The sequence below is a fragment of the Lynx canadensis genome, chromosome A1 (assembly GCF_007474595.2).
Source record: "Lynx canadensis isolate LIC74 chromosome A1, mLynCan4.pri.v2, whole genome shotgun sequence".
Taxonomy (NCBI): Eukaryota; Metazoa; Chordata; class Mammalia; order Carnivora; family Felidae; genus Lynx; species Lynx canadensis.
Genome location: NC_044303.2, coordinates 121,390,981 through 121,404,383, shown reverse-complemented (window position 1 = coordinate 121,404,383; position 13,403 = coordinate 121,390,981). Strand labels below are relative to the sequence as shown.

At 44.2% G+C, this 13,403-nt stretch overlaps 1 protein-coding gene across 4 annotated transcripts in view; it reads right to left on the bottom strand.

The window, feature by feature from the left end:
* The window catches only part of SH3RF2 (SH3 domain containing ring finger 2), a 127,062-nt gene extending 119,906 nt beyond the window's left edge, over positions 1–7,156 (bottom strand). Inside the window, exons 1-2 of one of the 4 annotated variants that reach the window (XM_030320690.2) lie at positions 7,028–7,156; positions 5,418–5,907 (exon numbers count right to left, since the gene is read on the bottom strand). In XM_030320690.2, the coding sequence (XP_030176550.1) occupies positions 5,418–5,795 (378 nt within the window). In that variant the 5' untranslated portion in view covers positions 5,796–5,907; positions 7,028–7,156. Of the gene's footprint in view, positions 1–5,417; positions 5,908–6,944 lie in introns of all 4 variants that reach the window. The other 3 variants (XM_030320672.2, XM_032593130.1, XM_030320681.1) reach the window with 3 other exon arrangements.
* Positions 7,157–13,403: the final 6,247 nt, after the last annotated feature.

The following is a 13,403-nucleotide window of genomic DNA, read 5'->3' as shown; positions in this document are numbered from 1 at the left end:
GCATAAGGAGAGCTGCCCCACCCCTCTGGTCGCGCCATCCTGTGGGGACTGAGCTGTTGGGTTTGTCCACACTTGGGCCAAACAGCTTTAACTGATAAGAAAACCTGAAAGAGGTAATAGAATGGCTCACTGAAACACAGAGAAGCCCACCGGCAGGAATTTTCCTGATCATTCAAATGATGGCAAAGTCCTTCTCAAAACCAGCACTAGCCCAATATATAAAGAGATGAAAGGAAATCAGAGTGGGCTAGGTGAAATCAGGCAGAGACTAAAAGAAGCGTACAAGAGCTAGCTCCCTTTCTGTTTTGAAAAATATTTTAAACATCATTAGGCAGCAAAACCGACTTTTTTTCTCCTGGTATATATGCCTATGAATTTTAACAGATATATAGACTCCTATAGCTGCCACTGCTATCTGGGTACACAACGGTTCCCTCACCCAACCAAACTCTCTTGTGCTATCCTTTTGTAGTCACATCCTCTCTCACACTGTAACCTCTGCCCACCACTGAGAATTATTTTCCATCACTGTAGTTCTGTCTTTTTGAAAACTCCCTTTCCTTTTGCTCTCCCTTTTGCTTCATGCATGTTTAAGTGTGAGTGCAAAGGACTCCAGATCCCATGCCAGCAGACTGTCTCCTTTACAGTTATTGTTTTGTTATTTTCTGTTGCTAACATTTATTAGCATCTGTGATGTGCCAGGCATTTGTGCTAAGCTTTTTACATACATTATCTCATTTTAATCTTACAAGAGCCTGATGATATATGCACGCCATTATTATCTCCACTGTACAAATATGGAAACTGAGGGTAAGAGAGGTTAAGTGACCCTGCCTAAGGCAAATAATTGAATCCCAGCACAAACCCAGCTCCATCTGATGACATATCCTTAACATTATGGTAAGCAATAAAAGGGAAGGGATTGTGACTCGGAAGGAGGTACACAGAGAGAGGTTGAGGGCAGAGCCAATTTGGTGCCATATGGTCTTTTGAAAGATCTGCAAAATGTGTGTGAAGGTGGAGAACCATCTGGGTCTTCTGACTTCTCAACCTCAGCTCCTGCCTTTATGTGTTCCTCCACCTGTCACATGTGGTCCTTGCTGACCCAGGTGGCATCTGCTTGCTGTTTTCAGGGGCTTCAGACAGTCTCACTCCCCTTGCAAATTCAGCAGAAAGCACTGTCTGTGTCACAGGACACAGCAGCTGAGACCCAGGAAAGGAGTTGGATGCCTTCTGGTTTCTACTCAGCCTCAATTCCCTCATGTGTTTTCTGACCTGATTTTCCCCCCCTCGGGGGCTTGCAACACCAGCTGAAAAAGTTTCCAGGACACAGTCACCTGGTCTGTGTGCTGGAGGTGGCAGGTATGTTCTCGCTGAGCTGGGGCAAGTGAGACAGAAATGTATGTGGTTGGCATGATGTGTAACAAAGAAGGGAGAAAGTCCGGCCTTGCAAGACCTGGGGCAGCAACATTTGTGTCAGGGATAAAGAGACAGGAGAATAAAAAAGAGAGAGAGAAGTTAATGAAGAAGTTGGAGATGTCGGGAAGTGGAAGGTTCTTGCCCTGCATATGTGTTCATTTGAGCTTGTTATTTGGGGAAGTGAAGTTTGCTAGCAAGTTACCTTCTTGAATCAGTTCCTGCCTCCTTTAGAGTCTTGGAAATGTGCTGCCGAGCCAGCATAAGTTGGGGAGAATCACACATCTGAATCACAGCCATAGGTCATTTGGAGAAAAATCAAACAGGCTGGAAATCAGGGTACCAAGGGCCATCTTTGGATGACACTCCATTAACAAGCCGGTGGAAGAGGATGTGCCATTTAGAGTAAAAAATATTAAGTCACTTCAATAACAACAACATTTACTGAGCACTTAGTATGAGCCAGTCCCTGTGCTGAGAGCTAATTGGCATGAATCATTTCATTTCTTTCTTGCAACATCCCTCTGAATTAGGTACTACTGTTACCTCCAATTCACAGATCGGGACTTGGAGGCCCTCAAGTTTAAATGACTCACCCACAGTATACAACAACTGAGCAGCACAAGCAGGATTTGAATTCTTCTATTTTTCAAACCTAAGTTCGCAAGCTTCGCTGCTTTCCTGCCTGTCTTAATTCAGAAATATTTCTAAAAATTAACACAGCGAGGAGGAGAGATCAATTATTCAGAAGCCTGTAATCTTCTGGAAGACTTGCCAAGATCCTTTGGCTTGACTGCTGTAAGGGAAGGAGTAAGAACCTGTGGGATTTGCACAGCCAGGGGCCGTCCAAGAGTCTTTCGATCTCACCTGTTGGTTTGAAATAATTGCACGCTGTAGAAATCTACAGCCATTTCCCAAGCTTTCTTTTTACCCAGTAGGCTTGGGAGGGTTTCAGGCAGGTAGGCACAATGGACTATTTTGTCTCTCTTGGGCTGGCACCATGAGGTGTGACTGTTGGCTCCACCCTGGCATGCTGGCTGGCACAGAGAGCACCCGGCCTCTTTGAGCCAACAAAAAATTCTCGATGAGCCCGTTTATTAGATGAGCCTAGGTGAGCACAACAGTCTTCGGGCTTAACAAACTCATAGGCAGGAAGTTAAATGAACTCTTTCAGAGGGCCAGGTTAACATCGGGTTCTCTGGAAGAGGTGTTTTACAAAATGGTACCCTGGGACAACAGGTTATTTATGCCCTCTTAGGGCAGTACTTTATACTTAGTATTATCCTGGGCTGGACTCATCACAGACTCAAGTTCAATAATACCTATTACACTCTCCTGCAAGGGCTATCACTCCTTCTGCATTTTGTAGAATTCCTCATGCACGACAGGGCACAATAAACAGTCAATAATAATGTTTACTATGATAATGATCTTCCAAATGCCTTTCATCTGAGGATCCCAAAGTGCTAGGTAAACACTAATTAGTTAAGCCTCACAATGGCTCTCTGTTTTTACAATACATTTTCCTATTTTATAGAATTTTAAATTGAGACCCAGCAAACTTAAGTGGCTTGTCCAAAGTCATACAGCAGGTTTAAATTAATGATAATGATGATGCTTTGCATTCACACGGCATATGTTTTCTAAAGCAATAAGAGTATGTTGCAAAGATAATTTTCACACCATCCCAGAGGAAGGTGGGTAGCAAGTATTATTAGCTGTTGACTAAATTGGGTAAACTGAGGAGGCAGGAAGGGTAAGTAACTTGGTAAGGATTAGACCGAGGATACAAGTGCCTCCTCTGACTCTCAGGGCAGTGCAGCGTCCCAGACAATCCTCAATTCTCTGAACTGAGGGGTGCATGTCTGCTTTTGCCCTTACGGAAAAGGGCTACATTCGTGGAAGCAGAGACAGGTTGCAGAATGACAGCCATATTTACATCCAGGAACGGGTTTGTTCATAGTCCCGGTGAGAGAGGCAAAAGGGAGGAGATGAGCCACTTCAAGTAAGGATGGCTTGGAAAATGAAGGGAACGGGGGTGGCTGAGGGAGGCTGCCAGCACCGCTCTCTTACAGAAACATCTTTACCAACCCAGGGCCTGCCTGAAAGCAGTAGCCTTCAACAGCCTTCTTCTGTGTTTCAGCCTCATGACAGGACTTGCTCCGGTGCAGCTTGGATGATGGGCACAACCCCGTCACTGGCACCTTCGTCTGATGTTACAAGTCCTTGTGAAAGAGTTCCAGGGACATGCAGTATCTTACCAGCTGTCTCTTACACATTATCAGCTCTTAATCCTACAGCTCCCTGTGCTAGGAGGGGCCTGGGAATCTTCTATGTTCAAAAACTTGGTAGCTGGGGATACATTCACTGCACCTTTTCTTAGCAACATAGCCACATAGAAAAAGATGAAAACATGAACGAAAATATATGAAGATGATGGAGACTTGCCTCCTGCCGGTCTGGCAATGCTTTCTTAGTGAGTGATGATACTCCACCAGGAGGCAAGTCAGACTTTGCTGGGTGGGGGAGGAAACAGGCTGCTGGGTCTTAGGAATTCACAGGGGGATTTGCTGACCCCAGAAAGAGCCCTACTCTCTACAAACAAGACACTTGAGATAAGTTTGCTGCCCTACCCCCACCCTGCCTTCTCCAGGCGTGTGGATTCTGATTGATGACTAGACCTTGGGCTAATGGGAAGCCTGAAAGGAGGGCGCCAAGCCCTTTTCTGGAATGTGGTCACACATACAAGCACAATGGCAATAAAAAGTCTGAAGTGAAGAACTCACACCAATGCCCACGTCTTCCTGCTCTCCTTTTTGACTGTTTCCACTTTCCCTTGCTGCATGGGCAACTTGGAGGTGCAGTGACCGGAAAGAGGGGTGAGCCGCTGGAAGGAATAGTTTAGAAAAGTGTCCTGAATGCACATCATAAGCCTATTCTGCTGTGCGGAAAGGAATGTGCAGAAGACCCTCCCACCCACTGTTACTCTTCACAATGGAGTTGAGAGACTCTGCTGTCAGCTTTAAAGAAGTTAGCTTTAGGTAAGAACTTCACAGAATGCAGCCTTGACTTTCTAAGTATGCCAGCGACCCAGGTCACAGCTTCCCGTGTCTACTTTGACATGCTGACTCGTGGGGTGACCGTGCACAAAATCTCGCTGGACTCACAAGGACTGCATCATCCTCTTGAGATGTGCCCTTAACACAGCCTCCCACAAAAGGTTTGCAGCCAGGTCACCCAGTCCTCAGGATCCATTCGCATGGTTGGCCAGAGTGATTCGTATTATCCAGACACCAAAAGCATTAGCGTGATCTCCTGCGTGCCACTACCGGGTCCTTTGATTTCATGGCAGCCTTTCAGGTGCATTTTATGTATGTTTGATTCATTTTGTAAATGAAGACACCTGTAGGGCTCCTGTACACATGGGTTCTACTTCACAGCCCAGCCTTCCTGTCAGTCAATCCACCCACAGACACGCTTTCCTCCTGCACAGTCTTTGGGCATCAAGTATCAGAATAGCTTTGAACGGATCATGAATGAGCACTGTCATAATAGCGCTTTAGGACTTGGGGTGGGAAGATGGGAGTTGGGTAAAATTGAAACAAAACCTGACATTTGCAAACTCCTCCAAGATCTCAAAAGCAAAAAGCAGCTGGATTTTTTTTTTCTCTCTTTTCCCCATCCTCTGGTTTGGCCTCAAACAGCAGAAGTGAAAGATGAAGAATAATCACGAAGGCTTTCTTTGTACTGTTACCTTCTAGACAAGGGAGACAACCTGGGAGACTTTTAACAATTCTAAGAATTCCTGGATGGATTAGATAGGCTCAGGATTCCACCGAGTTTCCGTAAAATGGCCACTGCCCACAGAAACTTACCTCTGGGGAATCACTGGCAGACCTCTTTGAAATGTAACTAAAGAAAGGAAGATGTTCCCTAACTGCTGGTATACACAGACCCAACTTCCAAATGGACACGAAATGAACAAATAAGATCTCTCTTACCCCATCCATGTGGATCCTGATATTAGGCACCAGCCGGAAAGAGCTGGACTGTAGAGCTCTGGGGTTACTCTTGCCTCTCCTGCCGTCCTGCGTGGTCAGCACACCAGGCCTGCGGAAGGAGCCCCCTCTCCCCAAGCTCTGCCCCGAGCGCACACCGTCTAGAAGACGCACGAGCAGCAGGTTGGCCGGCAGTGCCTCGATGCTGCAAAACACCAGGGTCCTGCATTCCGGGCACCTCAGCTCCTTGTGGGCCTTGAAAATCCTCTGGAGACATGGTTTGCAGAAGGTGTGCTGGCAAGGGAGGACTTTGGCTGTGACATCGAGCTTTTCAAAGCACACGGGACACTCCAGAAGATCAAGTAACGTCAAATCATCCATTTTATTTTAACACTCCACTCTTGACCTGGAGGGGCAAAGTCCGCATGGTAGGGTGAGCTGAGCCGAGGGGGCAGATCCGGGTCTATCCTAACGGGAGCTTCAGAATTCCTGCCTGTTTGAATGAGAAAGGAAGAGAGGAAAAAAATGTGACTGCTCAGAGAGGTATATCCCACCTACATGGAGGCAGTGTCTCATAAGGCAGTTTGCAAGCACTTTGTTCCAGCACCCAAGTTTCAAATGACTCATTCTGATTCAGTGCTAGCAGGTATAAGGCTCAACTCCTGCCTGCTGAAGGATCTGAGGGAGCATTCAGCATGGTGACCGACTACTTACTCATTGCCTCTCGGCATGCAAACAAGAGCAGAGACAAAATGGGCCTGCAGAAGAGCCCTCTCGGCCTCGAAGGGGGTCCCCCCACCCCCCCCGCCGCAGACAGTCAATTTCAGTTCCCACAGCAAGACCCCCATGGAACACAATTTCTGTGAAGCTATCTATTCCTCCTTCTTCCCCTACTTTTATCTGTTATCTGCAGCACATGCAGACAAGTTGTGTAGATAAGTTTATCTGAACCTCCTGCAGATGTAGAATTATTTCCTTCACAGTGCACCTTCCCCCATTATTTTGTTCTAGCACTGCACAAGAAAAATTCTTACTAGAAACGCATTTTCAAATTGTTTGCCTTAAGTACAGGCCAGGGTGCTTGGAAGCTTTTTTTCTTTTTTTCTCCTTCTCTCACTCCCTCCTTCCCTTTCTTTTTTTCTCCCTCCCTCCCTCCCTTCTTTCTTCCCTGATTATTCTAGCCTCAGAGACGATATTCCACCCACAAGACGACGTCACACAGCCTGTTTAGTTTCTTGGACAATTGTTCTCAGTTCCACCTGAAGCAGATAGGAATTCTGGATTGTGGTCACAACCTGCAAAAATCCAGACAGAGCAGTGTATACAGGTGTGCGTGTGTGGTCTGAAAACATCCTTACTCCAGTAACAATTTCCTTTTAAATGTCTGAAAAGAAGTCTCCAGTTGAGATAAGTCTCCCCGGAAGAGGTCACCTGTCCTCACAAGTGCCAAATTTTGGGTAAGCACAATGCCCAGGAGGTTTGGCCGGAGGGTGGGTGGCCCCGCCAGTAAGGGAAGCAGACATGACTTACGGGGATGAGAGATGGCGCTGTGCCCTCCTGAGACAACTCTCCAAAGATGTCAGCTCTGGGGAGACGCGCGGGGGGCCACTAACCTTGAGCTTGTAACCCCAGCTGTGTGCAGCTCAGCACAATCCTCTGATCCTCTGCTTGGCCAGGCTTCCTCCAACTGGCTTCCTTTCCCCCAAGAGCGGCTGCCACGCTTTGAAAACTTTAACAACTCTGAGTCTTACTCATTTCAAGGATCGCCTTACTCAGCCTTTGTTAACCCTTTCACCGCCTGGCAGCTAGCAGCAATTTCTGACTTCACTCTGCTGACTGATCCTTCCTTCATGTAACTGAGTTGATGTCTGGGAAAAGATTGCAGGGGACAAAATATAAGCCAGCCCCCAAGGCTAAGTATTTACAGTTTATATTTTCACTTTTCTCCTTGTCTCTCTTATCCAAGAAGTTGAAACACAGCTCAGTTATAAACATGCCAGGGTGATTGTGTTTATTTTAAACCTTTATAAGGATTTGCTGGAAAGGTCAAACATATTAATGGCAGCTATAACAAAGATAAGCCAGTCACCTAAAAAGTACTGCTCCTTAAAAACCAGAGTCAGTACTTGAATGTGTGGATTTGAGACGGACTTCAGTGGTCTTTTTGCTCAATCTCTTTAAATAAATTAAAAAAAAAATCTCATTATGGTAGTACATACACCTCTTTGAAAAATCAATGCACAGAAAGGCTTTGAAAAAGGAAAAGCAATGGTTCCAGACTCTCTCCCTGCCAGTGCCTATTGGAATCTTTTCGCAGCACCACATAATACTTATATTTTCGTTTCTTGATTTACCAATAATAAAGTCACAGAGGTATTCAATAAAGTACATAATAATAATAATAATATTACTGAACACCACAGTAGCCCTTATCTTCACTAAGCACTGTTCTACCTTTACCTGTATTAACTCATTTAATCCTTTTAGCAACCTGGTAATTCACTATACTCTTCTTTACCCTCATTTGCAAAAGAGGAAACTGAGACACAGAGAGGTTAAATAACTCATTCCAGGAGTCACAGCCAGCAGGAGACAGGTGTTCTGTGCTTTTTACTACCATGTCATATGGTGATACAGCTTTAAGGGGAGGAGAGATGGTTGAAGGGAGCTAAACCTCATCTGAGATGGCAGGAAGTCAAAAGATAATGACCCAAACTGACCAATCAACTGCTTTTGCAGGTGAGACGGCTATGCCCACAGAGATCAAGAGATTCCTTGAAGTTGCCCAGTAAGTTAGGTAGAGCTGAGAGAAGAAACTGGTGTTTGTTTGTTTTTTTTAAACTATATCTTCTCTCTCAACTTAAGGATGACAGTTCTTTACTATGCGGAAAGCACTTAGCCACAACTCCATGGGAAAATCTTAAGAGGGGACCAAGAGGCCTGAGAACGGATGGTGATGGATTACATGTTTTACAAAGTTCTTCCATGTTATTTCTGAAAAAGCAAAGACGCATGGAGCTCCAAACAGAAGGGGGCTTTAGAATGGAGCAGACAAAGTCACATGTCTTCTGAGCACAGACACCAGATTTGAGTACGTGTCAATTTCAGAGACCATTTTCGAGTCTTTTTTCATCTCTCTTTTATGAAGGTTTTTTTGGGCTTCAGTGACATCAAATCCCATTCTGTTGCCTGTCTCCTTCAATAATTTCCACTTTTATAGGTTCTGTGCTCATCAGGAAGCCCCTTGTAGTCTGACACCCTTGTTCCTTGCTCTTTTTCCCACTTGGTAAAGCTGGGCCCTCTGCTCTGTAAGCTGCTCCACAGTGGCCTCACCCTCTAGAAAGGTCTGCTCCAGTGCCAGAACTCCTGCTGCAGGGGTGGGCGACATTTTCCCTCCTTCCCTCTCTTGTTCTTAAACACTCCACCTCCCTTAGATGTCCATACCTGCACCTACAAGCACATGTACACACATAACTTGCATAAACATACATATAATCGTAACAGTAACTTTTATGAAGCACTTGCTGTATGCCATGGACCAGCGCTAAGACTTCAAACAGATTGCTCATTAAATCCTCCCAACCACCCAATAAGATAGGTGCTGTAACTTTGCCAAGATTGCAGAGCTTACGATCTGAACTCAGGTTGGCCCAATCCCAGGGCCTATAAAGTTATATGCATGCCGCAAGTATACTGATACATCTTTACTGTTTAAATCCATACACATCTATACATATGTCCAGACTGTACATATCAGCTGATCTCAGATCCACCCTAAGCCAAAATGATATAACCTGTCCAGTCTCATGGCTCCTCTATGCGACTACATAGTCAGTGGTCTCAAGTAACTTCAAACCCTCCCAGCCCTGACAAAACTCAAAAACCCAGTTCCATCCCAGGAAGGCGGGATAGATCCAGTAGGCTGTTCTGCGTTAGCTTATCTGGCAGTTGATGATTCAGCAGAATAGCAACGTGATGGGAGAATGTCAGGCACTAGTGAAGGACAGACAAAGTTTACACTGAGCAGGAGTGGTCTTTTAGCACCTCTCAAATCAAACCCTGTAGGTGGTCCCTTATACCACCCACGGATGGGGTTATCTCGGTAGAAACTTTAGAAGCTTTTGAAGAAAGGGGAGACTTTTAAATGGGGATTTCATCCTGGCTTACCCAAATACTACCTTGGCGTCAAGTCAGATGAACAAGTAGTTCCCCAAAATAAACAGAAAGGTGGATGATGCCTGCCTTCCCAGACTCCAGGCTCAGGCCACCACCTCCACTGCTCCCATCCCATCAACACACCTTTTTATATTTATACTGTTACATAATGAGTACAGGCTGTACTTTTAAAATACCTGTGTGATATGTTTAGGAGTTTTCTTGCTGCTTATATTTACAAGTATATGTCCATTTATGTAAAAAAGAAAAAAAGAAAGAAAGCAAGCAAGCAAGCAAGCCAATCTGATCATACTGCTACCCTGTTCACAACCTTTTAGTAGGTTCCCACTGACTTTAGGTAATACCCAAATCCCTTTTCTGGTGTAATCTGGCTCCTGCCTACCTCTCCTGCCTCAACTTACCCCACATCTCTCCTTCACTCACCCACACCAGTCCCACTGGCTTTCTCTCTTTACTGAGGAGTTCAAGGTTTTCTGCCATGAGGTATTTGTTGTGCTCTTCTTTCTCTGTGATTCACAGTTGCTAGTTACACTCTTCCTCTCTTCCTACTTACTCTCCCCCACCCTTTGCTTTTTTTACCCCCTCCTCTGCAAGTTTTAGCTTAAATGCCACTTCCTCAGGGAAGCCTTCCTTGATTCTCATGACTAGAGAGTTTATCAACCTGTACTTGTCCTTCATAGCAGTTATCACAATCGTAATTTGGTAATTATGCTTTAATGATTTAATGCCTGATTCCCCAAACAGACAAGCTCCAAGAAAGCAAGGCACTTATGTGTCTTGTCACTGCTCTTTCCCTCAAACCTAACACAGTGACTGGCATGTGGTTGTTTAATAAATGTTTTTGAATGGTTTATTAATGAATGAATGGTATTCTCAAAAAAAAAAAAAAAACGTGTCTGGACAGATGTACAACAAACTGGTTTTTGTGTTTGTTTGTTTGTCTGACTAGGCTCCACGCCCAGTGTGGGGCTTAGAGTCACAACCAGGAGTCACGTGCTCTACTGACTGAGCCAGCCAAATGCCCGCACCAAACTGTTGATAATTGCTTTACCTTGGACACCTCTGGGGAGCCACTTGGAATATTGTTAGGCTCATCTCTTAGTCTAAGAAATTTTTCAGATTCGGGTATATGCTACCTGGAAGTGTCTTTGCTCAGGACCCTGCCATACATCTCTTGCCTCCTGCCCTGCTGCTTCCCTGATGCTGCTGTATGGGATACCCTCAGGAGCTTGCTATACACCCACATATGCATGATCCAGAAGTGTAGACCACCCTTGACTAATGGGGAATCTATGGATAAACACCTTCCCCTTTCATCTTTTGGAGCATGTAGTTCTGAGATTTCATAACGCTCTTCATAAGGTTCTGTGGGACGAGTACCATGCATCCCCTGAATGGCTAATGCAGTAATGTACCCCTGTACTGTCTCTTCCTCATTCTCTGTATCACTCCACCATCCCTAACCCTTGCTCTCAAATAAATTGCCCTCAAACAAGCAACCCTTTGTTTCAGGCTAAGATAGTTTCTTTCCAATTTAAAATTAGGTCACAAAAGAAGTATGCCTTTTTTGTCAGATTTACTTATTTATTGGAATTATAATTTTAGAGTTGTGTTATTTTCATTTGGCTGGCTCTTAACTCTTTGGTGGTCTCAGGCTCTTTGCCCTAAAGTTAATCATTTGTAAAGCAATCCATAAACCCACCAGAGGGGTTCAAGCAGTTAGAAATCTAAAGCATTGTAACAGAAGGGGTCAGGAGGACTTTCTTGACTTACTGGACTCTCTATGGCAGAGGCCAAGTTTTGTACTTCTTCGCCATCTTTCCTCAGTACCTAGTATAAATGTGGAAATGTTTTCAATATTTAAACGAAACTTCATTTTAATGTTCCTCTGATGCTAGGTTTGCCTCTGTGAAACCTTTGGAAGTATCCAAGGAGAGGAATTATTGGAGGAAAATGGGAAGCTTTCCAGTAGTGGAAAAATGGAGGAAAGCAGAATGGCAGGGGTTGAATGCCTATTAGATATTCTTTCCTTCTTTGAAAGATGCAGGCCCCAAATGAAGTTGATTGTGAAATTTCCTCCCCAATCAGGAGGATGTCAGTAGGTGAGCAGTGTACTTTAGGGTAGTGGTATGCAATCACTAGACCCACAGTCAAATGACCCAAACTTCTAGCAAAGAGAACTCCAACTGACATTTTATAGAGATGACTTAAGGTCCTTAAGTTTAACGAGAAACCAGCAGTCAAGAGTATGGCTTTAAAGTCTAATAGACCTGCTTTGAATCTCAGCTCTGCCAGTTACTAGATGGAAGACTTGGTCAAATTACTCCATTCCTCTGTTCCTTGAATTCCTTATGTATAAAATGAGGTTACTAATGAGCCTGTCTCATTGGGTTGTTCTGAGGAGTCAGTGAAATGATGCATACAATAAATGCTTAATAGATGTAGGATTCTTCTTATCTTCTTTTTTTTGCAGGCAGATCCTATAAGAAAACCAAAAATCAGATGGTTCTCCTCTAATCCAAACTAAACCCAAAGAAGAATATGCCAGAACATGTGGTTGGTCAGTTCTTTACGGACCAAGATGCTCTAACCCCGTATATCCCTAACTTCAGTCATTTGCATCCTATTCTTTATGCTGTTTACCATAGACACACACTGAGGCTTTCTCTTTGACATAATCAGAAGAGTGAAGGAGAAATTAGTAACTTCCTTACTGTATGATTTTGTGTTAAACATTTTCTGTTGGGGTAACCCAGGCTTTGGGATACTCTCTTCTAGTGTATTCTAAACAAATTACAAGCACTGTGAAGAACCAAAAGAAGGGCAGAGCCCTACCCATTTTATGTACCATAAATCGTAGTTCACCATTTGCACACCTGGGGAGGGATTCTTACTTATAGTTCTTCATCTTCATTTTTAATAGAAGACATTAATCTACTTTTTAATTTTTTTAATGTTAGTTTTGAGAGAGGGGGAAAGAGAGAGAAAAAGAGAGGGGGGGAAGGGAGAGGAGAGAGGATCTGAAGTGGGTTCTGCACTAACAGCAGAGAGCCCAATGTGGGGCTTGAATCCACGAACCACGAGATCATGGCCTGAGCTGAAATCAAGAGTTGGATGCTTAGCCAACTGAGCCACCCAGGTACCTTGAAGACAGTAATCTAATAAACACAGTTGCATTTCTTCCTCTAAATGATTAGAAGGGAATCCTAAAGGCAATTGTGCAAGAAGGGAAAGTAGGAAGGTAAGTAAGAATGCATCTTACCATTCTGTTAATATTAAAATTCAGCTGGTCAGGGGCGCCTGGGTGGCTCAGTCGGTTGAGCGTCCGACTTCAGCTCAGGTCACGATCTCACGGTTTGTGGGTTTGAGCCCCAAGTCGGGCTCTGTGCTGACAGCTCAGAGCCTGGATCCTGCTTCAGATTCTGTGTCTCCCTCTCTCCGCCCACCCCCCAGCCCCCAACTCACACTCTGTCTCTCTCTCCTTCAAAAGTAAATAAACATTAAAAAAATTAAAAAAAAATTCAGCTGGTCAAATCCAAGTAAAGTCTGTAGCAACTTATTGTATTGTGCCAATGTCAATTTCCTAGTTTTCACACTGTATTATATATAAGATATTACCACTTTATATATAGAAGCTGGTTAAAGGATGTAAGGGACTTCTCTGTACCATTTTTGCAACTTCTTATGTTCATTATTATTTCAAAATAAAAAGTTAAACAAAAAAAGAAAAAAGGAAACAAGTAAAAAAGATATACTCAAAACCCTGTAAATATGTCCCTACCCTTTGACCCTAAAATAGTACTTCTAGAAGTA